Raw genomic sequence first — 15,335 nt, 5'->3', positions numbered from 1 at the left:
AGTTTTCAAGTAATTCAAGTCATTTCTAGTGGATCCACATTTTTAGATTTTCCTTTATTTCTTGCTATGATTTAAGGTAATGATTGTAATGGGGAGTTGTAGGCCATGTAGATTGGGTAATATGTGAAATTGTACTTCATCTAAATTGCCCTAGCTATAGACAACTGCTGAGAGACCACTTAGTTCCCCTTCCACTGATATTTCAGTTGACTCTGAAAACGATCATCATAATCATATGAAAAGTTAGGAGTAGATTAAACAAGGGTAGAACGGCACACTCAGTGTTGCAACGTGTCCCCCGTGCGGTGTCCCCTTGGCAGGCAGTCTCTGTGATTAGGAAGCCTTCTGGTCCGGGGACTGCCCCCCCAGCGGGCACTCCTTTAGGAGGCACTGCCCCGTGTGTTAATGAATCCCAGGGTCGGGGCCCGTGAGTGCACACCATGAATGGGTACCGCCACTATCTAATGGCTGGGGTTTGGCCAAGCTGAATAAAGTGTGTTTATCTCATGGTGACCTAGAACAGGAGTTAAACAGGCGTTAGTAACATGCTTCTAGTCAGACAAGCAAGGGCTTTCTCTTCAAGGAGGGAGGGGGGGTTGGGGGTTAACACACTATAATTTTGCCATGCTAGGGAGTTTTTCCTTCCACTGTCTGGCTCTCTCTCTCTCTCTCTCTCTCTCTCTCAATTCAATTTCGATTTTCAATTTCAATTTAAGGGCTTTATTGGCATGGGAAACGTATGTTAACATTGCCAAAGCAAGTGAAGTAGATAGTAAACAAAAGTTAAATAAACAATAAATATTAACAGTAAACATCTCTCTCTCCCGTTCTCTCATTATGTCTTGTGTGTGTTATCCAACCTCTTGTGGTGGTTGAATCTGTCAACTTGTATAATTTTTTGTCTCTCTCTTTGGACAGACACAGGAGAGAGAGACAAACAGAGAGGCATGCTAACGCTATTTAGAGGGTACTTGGTTGATGACTCAATATACTCTTCTACAACTCTAACAGCCAATTATGAGGACTTTGCACAATTTTGTTGAAATTTTGGATTATGGAGAAATCATATATTGACTACCACATTCCTCTTTGTTGTCACGCAACTGTGGTTTAAGCAGAATATGAAACATTTAAAAGCCAGTCTCTCATCTCCACGAGTGATAAAAATTTCATAGGACAGTATGCAAGCCAGGCATTTCTGTGAGAGGAGAGGCTGGGATGGGATGGAAATCCACTGTGAATAATGCACACCAAAGCCTTTAATTCAGTCTTGTTTGTGGCAGGCATTAAGAGGTGTCCTCAAAGCGGCTCTCATATGCCCAAATACTCTCACTCCCTCTCTACATCTCTCCCTCAGGGTTTCGCCTCTCCTCTCCCTCTCTCCACCCCCTGCTCAACACGTTTTCAGAAAGCGATCAGCTGACCCCCTATCCTCCAGAGTGAAGGATGTTCACAGAGAAGGAATGTAAAATAGTTTCTCTCACAGACACGGTGGTCCCTCTCGGCTTGTTCCACACATGCACAGAATATTGAATTCCTAGGTTCATGTCATTCTCATTCTCCCAGACCTCGGAAGTCATTGTGGTCTCTTCTGCTGTGACACCCCATAACATCCCCTGACGGCTGTCACCTTACAGTAAGGACAGTGAGTTAATATGTGGTCATGGCAGGAGCGTGGTCTGTTCTCTCCTGTCATCTTCATGGTGTATAGAGTGAGAAACGAGGTCAGTGTAAACATGGCTAAGAGAGCCATGCAACATTCATGAGCCTTCACCGTGTTTAACGAGAACTCTGGGAGTTGTATTCTTTTGAAGGGCCTCGGCAGACACACAACATACAGCCCCTTTTTGTTTTGCTTTGTTTGGGCTGCAGCTTCCTATGGAATGAATTAGCTAATTTGTTTATGGGTTTGGAAGAGAAAAACTGGCAAAAAACTGTTGCGCTGAGCCGCATCATCCACAACGACTCCCACGGAGATCAGATGCTGAAATATTTATAAGATTCTTTTTTACTCCACCCAAAGAAAATCTACTTTCAGTTTTCAAAACAGTGCCGGCTTTGTGTCTGGTTAACTGTTTCATACTGTTTCAAATTTCAAGCGGTCGTCTCTGATTCTCAGCAGTGAGTGAGAGTTTCCCATTATAGGGAAGGAGGATTGGAGGGGGGATAGAGTGGGTAGTCTTCGGTCTGAGCATTAGAAGTAGAGGAAGACTGGAAAGAAGAAGAGGTGGAATGAGTTTTCATCTTACACTAATCTTCTCCAGAGAACTGCATTTCATGTTGGGATCCTCCGAGCTTTCAGCATCGATCTGTGGGATTTGGGGAGAGAGAGAAGTTGGGGAAAAGTTTACCAGGCTTTTGTTGTTGTAGAATTGGCTCAGACATACAGAGAATTGGTATGCAGTTATTCACAGAGCATCATAATAATATAAATTTTATCCATCCCCAGTTAACATTATGTTTTTGTGATTGATAATACTAGCTAGGTTTCCGTCCACTTTGGGACAGATTTCCAAGCGAATATTCAAAAATCTGCATAAAGAAAATATACGCATTTTCCCAGCAGTTGTGTGTTTCCACCAAACTGACATGTTGCAGATAGAAATCAGTGCCTGATGAAGTAATGCACACGAAATTTATTTTTTCGCTTAAGTTTTCATGTACTGAATAAAAATCTAATATTCAAGGTGTTTCCATTGCAATTTCAACGCTACCGATAGTTTTGTCACAAATAGCAGATGTGCCTACTCTGGTCTTGGCATGTGCGCTCTAAGCAACAGCTTGCAGATAGTGTGGGAGGGCTGTGCGGGTAGGTTCTAGGCTAGTCTACATTATGAGATTATTATGGATAAGAGTGAGGAATATTTTTATTTGTCAAATGGCAGTCAAGCATCGATCTTCATGTCACCAGAATCAGAACATCTAGCAGTGAGGGAGATGGTGGTTGCTTTGCCTGACCATGAATAAAGTCACGTGTTGTTTGCTTTATGCTGCCTCTGTCTGGTCTTAACTTTCATTATAGTTGACGTTCCACTCTTCGAACCCTCCAAACGGCGCATTACATTATTACAACTTGGGAAATTGTTTGAGGTGCAGTATAGTGTCTATTTGTCAGGTTGTTTTTGCTAGCTAGGTAGCTTCCTTCAGTTCAAGGGATGCGAGCGCAAAATGATGTAGACATGCCCAAATGTGCAGAGCTCACCCCAGGTTAATTAATACCCACACAACATGTTTAGGCAATATGCAAGCGCAAAATATGAAATCGGCTCAATGCAGCGAATGACGCTACTTCAAGCTAGGCAAAGCAGCGACGCCTACGCTGACCCTGTCCATTAACAGTGACTGGAGTCAGGAACGGCTGCGCGCCCCAACAATTTGAATGGATGGAAAGAAAGGCATGAATACCCTGGCACCTTTCCTGAGGTATTTATGCCGTTTTGGCAAATTTTTAGATTTTAAACATAAAAATCACAAGAATCATTCAGATCTTTTCATAACAGCTTTTTAAAATAAGATTATCACAGGGTAAGCACTGCATACCATGCCTACTCTGACTGCACATCACTGGTATGTATACGTTAGAAGTTATTGTCCTCTTCACTGCCCATGGTTTCCTCCCAGGTTAAGTGAGGCCTTCAGTTTGATGGCTTCTGACACTTGAGGTTTCTTTGTCCTTTTCCATTCACATCCACATTTCCATCCTACGGTCTCTCTTTCTCTTTCTCTTTCTCTTTCTCTTTCTCTTTCTCTTTCTCTTTCTCTCTCTCTCTCTCTCTCTCTCTCTCTCTCTCTCTCTCTCTCTCTCTCTCTCTCTCTCTCAGCTTTAACGTCCCTCCTCTCTCTTCAGGTCTCTTTTTCATGTTAACTCAAAGCATAAACACTGTCTATTTTCCTCTCTCTTGAACATGAGAGGCTAACTTTTTAGCCTTCGACAATATACTGTACATTTGACCTTTTTCATCAAGACTTTACTCTGTCTGAGGTCAGGAATATAACCCCGGTGTCGTGGTGAGTGAGCATACTATTTCTTAAGACCCATTCTCACACTCTCACTCATGAAATGAATTTACACTTGAACGCCCAAACACTTGTTCCTTAACTGTGTGTCAGTTCAACCTCTTTTTGCTCTCTGTCTGAACACTCCAAATGGTCTTCTGTCGTTAGAAGTGTCCTGAAGGAACAGGGAGCGGAGCAGGCCTGTGCTCCTCTATAACTCGGTGGTGCACTGCTGTGACTGGAAAACATACACTTAGCAAGCATGCACATGCACATATGCACATACAGAGTGCATAAGTACGAATACACACAACCTCACACGTCACAACGTATCTTTCAGTATTTCTGTGCTAACTGTATTTGTGACAGCAAGCCTTTCCATGTGTCTTTCAACAGCCCAACGACCCGGTGACTAACATCTGCCAAGCAGCCGACAAGCAGCTCTTCACGCTGGTGGAGTGGGCCAAGAGGATCCCCCACTTCTCTGAGCTGCCCCTGGACGACCAGGTCATCCTCCTACGAGCAGGTCAGTTCAACACGACCATAAACGTTTGAGAACCCAATAGGCATTATGGGCTTTGTAGGCTATTAGCCTGATTAATCATCTGTCATATTCTTTATGTATGCTATCATAATTTGTGATCTTCAGTGTTTTCCCTATATGTTGCCCTTGCTGATTGCTTGTGGCTCGAAATTACACAGTTCACTTCCAAACTCACCCTAAGGAAGCCCATCCATCTCTCTAACCTTCTCCTACCCCCTCTTACCGTTCTCCTTCTGGGTACCCATAGTAATGGAGAGAGTGACGTAACACTCACATCTGTAGCCAAGGCTGGTCCTGCCTCACATCAACACCATCATCCCAGACACCCTGGACCCACTCCTTCGCATACCGCCCCAACAGATCCACATATGACGCAATCTTTATTGCACTCCACACTGGCCTTTCCCACCTGGACAAAAGCAACACCTACATGAGAATGCTGTTCATTGACTACAGCTCAGCGTTCAACACCATAGTGCCCTCCAAGCTCATCACTAAGCTAAGGAACCTGGGACTGAACACCTCCCTCTGCAACTGGATCCTGGACGTCCTGACAGGACACCCCAACGTGGTGAGGGTAGGCAACAACACATCCACCACGTTGACCCTCAACACAGGGGCTCTTCAGGGGTGTGTGCTTAGTCCCCTCCTATACTTCCTGTTCACAGGAAACGGAGGGCCAAGTACACCCCCATTCAGATCAACAGGGCTGTAGTGGAGCGGGTCGAGAGCTTCAAGTTCCTCGGTGTCCACATCACTAAGGATCTAGCATGGTCCAAACAAACCAACACAGTCGTGAAGAGGGCACAACAACGCTTCTTCCCACTCAGGACTCTGAAAAGATTTGTTATGGGCCCTCAGATCATCAAAATGTTCTACAGCTGCAACATTGAGAACATCTTTACTGGCTGCATCACCGCTTGGTATGGCAACTGGTTGGCATCCGACCACAAGATTCTACAGAGGGTAGTGCGTACGGCCCTGTACATCACTGGGGTCGAGCTCCCTGCCATCCAGGCCCTCTATAACAGGCAGTGTCAAAGGAAGGCCCTAAAATTTCTCAAAGACTCCAGCCACCCAAGTCATAGACTGTTCTCTTTGCTACCGCACGGCAAGCGGTATCGATGCACCAAGTCTGGAACCAACAGGACCCTGAACAGCTTCTACCCACAAGCCATAAGACTGCTAAATAGTTAGTTAAATAGTTAACCAAATAGCTACCCGGACTTACTGCATTTACCCTTTTTGCACTAATGTTTTTGACTCATCACATACAGTGAGGGGAAAAAAGTATTTGATCCCCTGCTGATTTTGTACGTTTGCCCACTGACAAAGAAATGATCAGTCTATAATATTAATGGTAGGTTTATTTGAACAGTGAGAGACAGAATAACAGGGCGGCAGGTAGCTTAGTGGGTAAGAGCGTTGTGCCAGTAACCGAAAGGTCGCTGGTTCTAATCCCCGAGCCGACTAGGTGAAAAATCTGTCGATGTGCCCTTGAGCAAGGCACTTAACCCTAATTGCTCCTGTAAGTCGCTCTGGATAAGAGCGTCTGCTAAATGACCAAAAATAAAAAAATAAAATAAATAAAATAAAATAAAAATAACAAAAAAATCCAGAAAAATGCATGTCAAAAATGTTATAAATTGATTTGCATTTTAATGAGGGAAATAAGTATTTGACCCCCTCTCAATCAGAAAGATTTCTGGCTCCCAGGTGTCTTTTATACAGGTAACGAGCTGAGATTAGGAGCACACTCTTAAAGGGAGTGCTCCTAATCTCAACTTGTTACCTGTATAAAAGACACCTGTCCACAGAAGCAATCAATCAATCAGATTCCAAACTCTACACCATGGCCAAGACCAAAGAGCTCTCAAAGGATGTCAGGGACAATATTGTAGCCCTACACAAGGCTGGAATGGGCTACAAGACCATCGCCAAGCAGCTTGGTGAGAAGGTGACAACAGTTGGAGCAATTATTCGCAAATGGAAGAAACACAAAATAACTGTCAATCTCCCTTGGCCTGGGGCTCCATGCAAGATCTCACCTTGTGGAGTTGCAATTATCATGAGAATGGTGAGGAATCAGCCCAGAACTAAACGGGAGGATCTTGTCAATGTTTTCAAGGCAGCTGGGACCATAGTCACCAAGAAAACAATTGGTAACACACTACGCTGTGAAGGAATTAAATCCTGCAGCGCCCGCAAGGTCCCCCTGCTCAAGAAAGCACTTATACATGCCCGTCTGAAGTTTGCCAATGAACATCTGAATGATTCAGAGGAGAACTGGGTGAAAGTGTTGTCGTCAGATGAGACCAAAATGGAGCTCTTTGGCATCAACTCAACTCGCCGTGTTTGGAGGAGGAGGAATGCTGCCTATGACCCCAAGAACACCATCCCCACCGTCAAACATGGAGGTGGAAACATTATGCTTTGGGGGTGTTTTTCTGCTAAGGGGACAGGACAACTTCACCACATCAAAGGGATGATGGACGGGCCATGTACTGTCAAATCTTGGGTGAGAACCTCCTTCCCTCAGCCAGGGCATTGAAAATGGGTCGTGGATGGGTATTCCAGCATGACAATTACCCAAAACACACGGCCAAGGCAACAAAGGAGTGGCTCAAGAAGAAGCACATTAAGGTCCTGGAGTGGCCTAGCCAGTCTCCAGACCTTAATCCCATAGAAAATCTGTGGAGGGAGCTGAACGTTCGAGTTGCCAAATGTCAGCCTCGAAACCTTAATGACTTGGAGAAGATCTGCAAAGAGGAGTGGAACAAAATCCCTCCTGAGATGTGTGCATACCTGGTGGCCAACTACAAAAAACGTCTGACCTCTGTGATTGCCAACAAGTGTTTTGACACCAAGTACTAAGTCATGTTTTGCAGAGGGGTCAAATACTTATTTCCCTCATTAAAATGCAAATCAATTTACAACATTTTTTACATGCGTTTTTCTGGATTTTTTTGTTGTTATTCTGTCTCTCACTGTTCAAATAAACCTACCATTAAAATTATAGACTGATAATTTCTTTGTCAGTGGGCAAACGTACAAAATCAGCAGGGGATCAAATACTTTTTTCCCCTCACTGTACGCTGCTACTACTGTTTACTATCTGTCAATTTATTCCTAGTTATATGTATATATCTACCTCAATTACCTTGTACCCCTGCACATTGACTCGGTACTGGTACCCATTGTATATATACGCTACCAGTCAAATGTTTGGACACACCTACTCATTCAAGGGTTTTTCTTTATTTTTACAATTTTTTACATTGTAGAATAATAGTGAAGACATCAAAACTATGAAATAATACAAATGGAATCATGTAGTAACCAAAAAATTGTTAAACAAAACAAAATATATTTTATATTTCAGATTCTTCAAATAGCCACCCTTTGCCTTGATGACAGCTTTGCACACTCTTGGCATTCTCTCAACCAGCTTCATGAGGTAGTCACCTGGAATGCATTTCAATTAACAGGTGTGCCTTCTTAAAAGTTAATTTGTTGAATTTCTTTCCTTCCTAATGCGTTTGAGCCAATCAGTTGTGTTGTGTCAAGGTAGGGGGAGGTATACAGAAGATAGCCCTATTTTGTAAAAAACCAAGTCCAAATTATGGCAAGAACAGCTCAAATAAGCAAAGAAAAACGACAGTCCATCAATACTTTAAGACATGAAGGTCAATCAATACGGAAAATTTCAAGAACTTTGAAAGTTTCTTCAAGTGCAGTAGCAAAAACCATCAAGTGCTATGATGAAACTGGCTCTCATGAGGACCGCCACAGGAATGGAAGACCCAGAGTTACCTCTGCTACAGAGGATAAGTTAATTAGAGTTTCCAGCCTCAGAAATTGCAGCCCAAATAAATGCTTCACAGAGTTCAAGTCACAGACACATCTCAACATCAACTGTTCAGAGGGGACTGTGCGAATCAGGCCTTCATTGTCGAATTGCTGCAAAGAAACCACTACTAAAGGACACCAATAAGAAGAAGAGACCTGCTTGGGCCAAGAAACACGAGCAATGGACGTTAGACCGGTGGAAATGTGTCCTTTGGTCTGAAGATTTTTGGTTCCAACCGCTGTGTCTTTGTGAGACGCGGTGTGGGTGAACGGATGATCTCTGCATGTGTGGTTCCCACTGTAAATCATGGAGGAGGAGGTGTTATGGTGTGGGGGTGCTTTACTGGTGATACTATCTGTGATTTATTTAGAATTCAAGGCACACTTAACCAACATGGCTACCACAGCATTCTGCAGCGATACGCCATTCCAGCTGGTTTGGCCTTAGTGGGACTATCATTTGTTTTTCAACAGGACAATGACCCAACACACCTCCAGGCTGTGTAAGGGCTATTTTACCAAGAAGGACAGTGATGGAGTGCTGCGTCAGATGACCTGGCCTCCACAATCCCCCGACCTCAACCCAATTGAAATGGTTTGGGATGAGTCAGTTGGTTGAGAGAATGCCAAGAGTGTGCAAAGCTGTCATCAATGCAAAGGGTGGTTATTTGAATAATCTCAAATATAAAATATATTTTGATTTGTTTAACACTTTTTTGGTTACTACGTAATTCCAAATGTGTTATTTAATAGTTTTGATATCTTCACTATTATTCTACAATGTAGAAAATAGTAAAATTAAAGAAACACCCTTGATTGAGTAGGTGTGTCCAAACTTTTGACTGGTACTGTAGCCAAGTCATTGTTACTCATTGTGTATCTATTATTACCTTTATTATTATGTGTTTTACTTTTCTATTATTTCTCTATTTTCTTTCTCTCTGCATTGTTGGGAAGGGCCCGTAAGTAAGCATTTCACTGTTAGTCCATACCTGTTGTTTACGAAGCATGTTACGAATAACATTTGATTTGAGAGAGAGACCTTCTCAGAAAGAGCTGTTCTGGAGCTAGCTGAGAGGGTCCTCTCTCTTCTTCTCAGTGCTCAGCTCAGGTCTTCTATAAATAACCAGTTTAGTTCTGCTGTCTCACAGACGAAAATATCCCAGCCACTCTCATTCCCAACTCAACTCTGGGGAAAAGTGTAGAGTGTTGCCAGAGAGAACAGTTAAAGGAGCCCTGTCACTCAAACGACACAGAGCTCTCTGTGTCTTACCCTCGCTTGGCATGTCAAGTGTGTCACCTTTATTGGGATGGCAGGCGCAGTTTACCCTGTTAAACACTTATCTCTCTGGAAAGCACATCTGAGATGGGCTGCTAATAACCCAGAGCCTATGCATGAAAGAGCTTTCTGGTTTGACTATTCAGCCTAGATTGATTCATTGGAATTCCCTTCACTTGTTGTCAGCTCAATTGTCAACTCAATTGTCAACTCAATTGTCAACTTTGAATGTTGAATGCGACATGAACTTTGCAATAGGTTTTCAATCTTCATCTCTCCTTATTCTCCCCCCTCGCTCTCTTCACTCTCTTCCCTCAGGGTGGAACGAGCTCCTCATCGCATCCTTCTCGCACCGTTCGATAGCGGTGAAAGATGGGATCCTCCTGGCAACAGGGCTACACGTCCATCGTAACAGCGCCCACAGTGCTGGAGTGGGAGCCATATTTGACAGGTAGTCATCATCACCCTGTTGGCACTACCTCATAAGCCTTGATACAATCAACTTTGTGAAATACATTTTTGTTGGTTGCTATGCAATCTTTATCACTAAGTTTCCACAAGTAGGGCGAGAGAAAAGTAGACCCTGACCTGTAACAGTGAAAAGGGAGATGGAGACCTGTCAGAATTTTTTGAAGAAATCAATTTATGTGTGTTCCTGATGAAATCACACTCTTCTGATTGCAATCCCACGCGGCAGGCTGTGACTATTCCGAAGACGATATTGACCTTCAAAATGTTTTTGACGGATGAATACAAAAGAACAGCATTGAGAATGCCTTCTCAGTGTACACAGAAGTTGATAAAGCCATCCAGTGTGAGATCAATCCAACAGATAGTCAGTATTGTAAACTCTAAACCCTGTGGCCCCTGGCATGCTGAGTCGCCAACTGAAGTGTTATTTTGAGGGCAACAGATTGTCTCTCTCTCCCTCTGTCTCTTCTCTCTCCCCCCCCCCCCCCCCCCCCCCACTCTCTCCTTCTCCATCTCTCTCTCCCTCTATCCCCAGCTGGGAGTCTGTGCTCAATGATTAGCATACTGCCAGTTCACTACTTCCAAAGGATGGATTACATCTCTGCATTAACTGGGGAAGCATTAAGATGACTGATAATGTAGCTCTATCTCCTCTTCTCCTCTCCGCCATACAACTGAAGAGGGTGGTTAACTTAAACACTCAAGTATTTTTTTACCCTCATTGTTCCTACAGGCAAATTAAATTAGGATGAGCTAAGAGCTGAAATTGACTTTCCTCTCAGAGAGAGAGACAGAGGGAGGTGGAGAGAGAAAGAGACAGAGGGAAATGGAGAGCGAGAGAGAACGGGCGTGACTGAGTCAGAGAGGGGTGAGGAGTTAGAGCGGTCGCGTCACACTCCCGAAACGAAACGCCGCCCCACCTAGTGATGTCACATGCGGGCGGTGGGAGCATCAGTGTTACAGTCTGTGATTGTGTTTGTGCTACGTCGTTCATGGATGTCCTTTTCTCAGCCATGTTCTAAGCAGCTTGAATTGCGTGATGTAGGCAGGGCTGTAAGATTTTCCGCTGGTTGAACATTCCCTGTGTGTCAGGGTAGTGGGGCCGTGTTGTGAATTGATTTGTATTGAGTTTCCATTGAGTTACACCTGTAGATAAGGGAGGGTGTAATGAACGGTGACCTACAAATGTGTTGCTGACTGATGGTCAGATCTCTAAGAGCCTGTATATGTCTCTCCCTCTCTCCATCCAGAGTGCTCACAGAACTGGTGTCCAAGATGAGAGACATGCAGATGGACAAGACAGAGCTGGGTTGCCTTCGGGCCATTGTCCTCTTCAACCCAGGTATCACATAAACACACTCCTAACACCCCTTTAATCCAGAGCCTTCTATTTAGATCATAATAATGTTATAAAGGGCTCTGTTCCCGCTACTCTGACCTCACAAACAATGACTGCATGTGATACCAGTGAACTTGCATACATGTGAAGCCTACACATACACACACATCCCACCAGACCCTTGTTCCTGCCGTGGTTTCTCCCAACTACGAAAGTGGCATGGCGGTTATGTGGTCCGCAACACTCTGCCCACCAGAGATAGCCTCTAACCTCCAGCCCTCTGCTAGCCCTCTGGCCCCGCTGGCACCAGACGCGCTCCCTGTCTTTAATGAGTCTGTGCCATGGCCCCGGAGACAAAGAGCAGTGTGGGAGCATGCCACCGGCCCACAGGGGCTCCGGCGGGCCTCATTCTCCCAGGACAGACTGCTCCTCTGTGCTCCAGAGTCAATCTGCTACAGCCCTGGCTCTGGAACAGATCACAGCCTACTTTCCCCTAATTAGGAGCAGTTCACAGAGACGGCCTAGCTGGGGGAATGCTGGGATTCAGAGAGGCTGAGTCCTTTCCCACACTGAGATGAGAGTATTGCTGTATTCAGGCCTTTTCACTTGCTCCGTGGTAACCAATCAGACCCAGAAATGTGTTGCAATCAATGTTGAATCAGAAGCGTAGCCTAGAGGTGTAGCCTCATCCAGCCTGTGTATGGGGAGAATTACCATGCATATGTACAGTGCCTTCAGAAACGATTCACACCCCTTGTCTTTTTACACATTTTGTTGTGTTACAGCCTGAATTTAAAATTGATTACATTTAGATTTTATGTCACTAATCTACACCCAATACTCCATAATGTCAAAGTGGTATTTTGTTTTGAAAAGCTGAAATATCTTGAGTCAATAAGTATTCAACCCCTTTGTTATGGCAAGCCTAAATCATTTCAGGAGTACATATTTGCTTAACAAATCAAATAATAAGTTGCATGGACTCATTCTGTGTGCAGTAATAGTGGTTCACATAATTTTTTTATGATTACCCCATCGCTGTACCCCACACATACAATTATCTGTAAGGTCCCTCAGTCAAGTAGTGAATTTTAAGCACAGAGTCAACCACAAAGACCAGTGAGGTTTTCCAATGCCTCGCAAAGAAGGTCACAGATTGGTAGAAAAAAGCAGACACATTATCCCTTTGAGCATGGTGAAGTTATTAATTACACTTTGGATGGTGTATCAATACACATAGTCACTACAAAGATATAGGCACCCTTCGTAACTCAGTTTCCGGAGAGGAAGGAAACCAGCCAATGGTGATTTTTAAACAGAGTTTAATGGCTGTGATGGGAGAAAACTGAGAATGGATCAACAACATTGTATTTATTCCACAATAATAACCTAAATGACAGAGTGAAAAGGAAGCCTGTACAGAATATCCAAAGCATGCATCCTGTTTGCAAAAAGCACTAAAGTAAGCACTGCAATAAATGTGCCAAAGATATTAACTTTTTGTCCTGAATACAAAGCATTATGTTTGGGGCAAATCCAACACAACACATCACTGAGTACCGCTCTTCATATTTTCAAGCATGGTGGTGGCTGCATCATGTTATGGGTATGCTTGTTATTGGCAAGGACTAGGGAGTTTTTTAGGATAAAAAGAAACGGAATAGCGCTAAGCACAGGCAAAATCTTAGAGGAAAACCTGCTTCTGTCCGCTTTCCAACAGACACTGGACGACGAATTCACCTTTCAGCAGGACAATAACCTAAAACACAAGGTCAAATCTACACTGGAATTGCTTACCAAGATGACATTGAATGTTCCTGAGTGGCCTAGTTACAGTTTTGACTTAAAGATGCCTTCCAGGATCTTACGCAATACAAAGTCGTAACATATAGTACGAATTGGATATCATACAAATAAAAAAGATGATGACGTAGTACACAATTTGATGACGTAGTACACAAAAAACAGGGACCACTTTTGGCTCATGAGCACCACTTTCAAAACTACTGGCTGAAATTATACAAAGGATTGAGAGTGCATCTTTAAATCGGCTTAAAATCTTTGGCAATACTTGAAAATGGCTGTTTAGCAATGATCAACAACCAACTTGAGAGCGCTTGAAGAATTAAGAAAATAATAATGGGAAAATATTGTACTATCAAGGTGTGCAAAACTGTCAGACTCACAGCTGTAATTACTGTCAAAGGTGTTTATAACAGGTATTGACACAGGGGTGTGAATACTTATCTAATCAAGATATATGTTTTATTTTTCATATTTTCTTTGATCAAATGTTAGAATTTGTCTTCCATTTTGACATTACAGTATTTTGTATAGATCGTTGAAAAAAAATGACAATTAAATCCATTTTAATCCCACTTTGTAACACAACAAAATGTGGAAAAAGTCAAGGGGTGTGAATACTTTCTGAAGACACTGTACAGGAGACACAGAGCAGTAGGGCAGCTCACATGTCAGTTGATTTGATTTGTCTTCTGATGGCAGCATGCAGGTCTTAGCCTTCAGGGGCAGCCAGCCTGTCCACTGAGTTTAGCACTAGCACTGCCTCTCTCACATGTACACACATACACAAAGGCATATTATATTACACACATACACACAAGCTAGAATGTACACACAAAGCTCATGTACATAAATCTGTACTTGATATCCTGTGACTTTTGTGCCTGGTTGTCTGATGCAGTGTGTCTGTATGTGTCTCTCCTCAGACTCTAAAGGCTTGTCAAACCCAGGCGAGGTGGAGGCTTTGAGAGAGAAGGTCTACGCCTCTCTGGAGGCCTACTGCAAACAGAAATACCCAGATCAGCCTGGCAGGTACGGATGCACGCACCTCCCTCTCTTTCATTAGATCTCTCTCTCTTATTCTCTCTCTTCCTCCACTCGTCTGTCAGTGTGTTTGGCAGAAAGTGCTTTATGTATGTATTGTATATGTGCAGAATGTGACAGGTGTTCCAATTATGTCATGGGCAACCCTTTCATGACTTACTGTACATCAACATATGAGACAATATCTTGTCACGTTAATCACTGTTTTGTGTATTTGATTGGGTTAGGTTTGCCAAGTTGTTGCTGCGGTTACCAGCCCTGCGCTCCATTGGTCTGAAGTGTCTGGAGCACCTGTTCTTTTTCAAGCTCATCGGGGACACGCCCATCGACACCTTCCTCATGGAGATGCTAGAGGCGCCCCACCAAATGACATAACTGCAGGCGGGGCGTCACCCGTGTTCCCCTCGCCCCCTCCGCCCCTAACCCCCCTGGACACTATTCCCCCTTGAGAGACAGATGTGTCCCCCCCCCTTCTACCCTCTTTGATGTGTTTCAAAAAAAAAGTTCAATGTCTATGGGTCTGTTTTATATATTGTACAAATATATAAATCTAAATATATATATATATAACTCATGAGAGGAATTGAGAGACAACGATGGACTGGAGATGAAACGGACCGAGGAGAAAATAAGTGTTTTAAGCCATTGTTCTGTAAGGTGAAACAACAACAGAGAAGACCAGGTGCAACACGTAGCTGTTTGCAGGTGTATTTTTAACTGTGGCGATTTCATCATAGGATGCTCAGCAGCGTAGTAATTGGGACAATCGTGTTTTGGACTTGTTGAAGAGAGGCGGGGCTGCATAGTCTGTCCCTGGCTCTGATTGGAGCCGTCTCAATTTTAGAACTAACTTAATGTTCTGTGTGCAGAGGGGAGGAGCCAGGCCCGGTCTTGTCTGGTCCAATCCGGTCAAGTCTTGTCCGATTCAATCCGGACTGGTCCGGTTGGGTCTGTTTTGAGGTGTATTGTAGAAAAGGACTCAGAGGTGAGACCATGCAGATAAACGGTGC

General features: G+C 43.7%; 1 protein-coding gene across 1 annotated transcript in view; it reads left to right on the top strand.

Annotated features, from left to right (window-relative positions):
- Window positions 1-14,726, top strand: part of LOC311127453 (retinoic acid receptor RXR-alpha-A-like) — a gene marked incomplete at its 5' end in the record, with an annotated part of 22,460 nt that extends 7,734 nt beyond the window's left edge. The window contains 5 exons of the mRNA XM_084159291.1: window positions 4,393-4,522; window positions 9,987-10,119; window positions 11,390-11,481; window positions 14,208-14,313; window positions 14,553-14,726. Of these exons, the coding sequence (XP_084015417.1) occupies window positions 4,393-4,522; window positions 9,987-10,119; window positions 11,390-11,481; window positions 14,208-14,313; window positions 14,553-14,700 (609 nt within the window). The 3' untranslated portion in view covers window positions 14,701-14,726. The remainder of the gene's footprint in view (window positions 1-4,392; window positions 4,523-9,986; window positions 10,120-11,389; window positions 11,482-14,207; window positions 14,314-14,552) is intronic.
- Between the last annotated feature and the right edge of the window lie 609 nt (window positions 14,727-15,335).

The sequence above is a fragment of the Coregonus lavaretus genome (genome assembly GCF_964263955.1).
Source record: "Coregonus lavaretus genome assembly, chromosome: 4".
Lineage (NCBI taxonomy): Eukaryota > Metazoa > Chordata > Actinopteri > Salmoniformes > Salmonidae > Coregonus > Coregonus lavaretus.
Note: the sequence above shows the minus strand (reverse complement) of the source record. Positions and strands in the feature narration are given on the sequence as shown.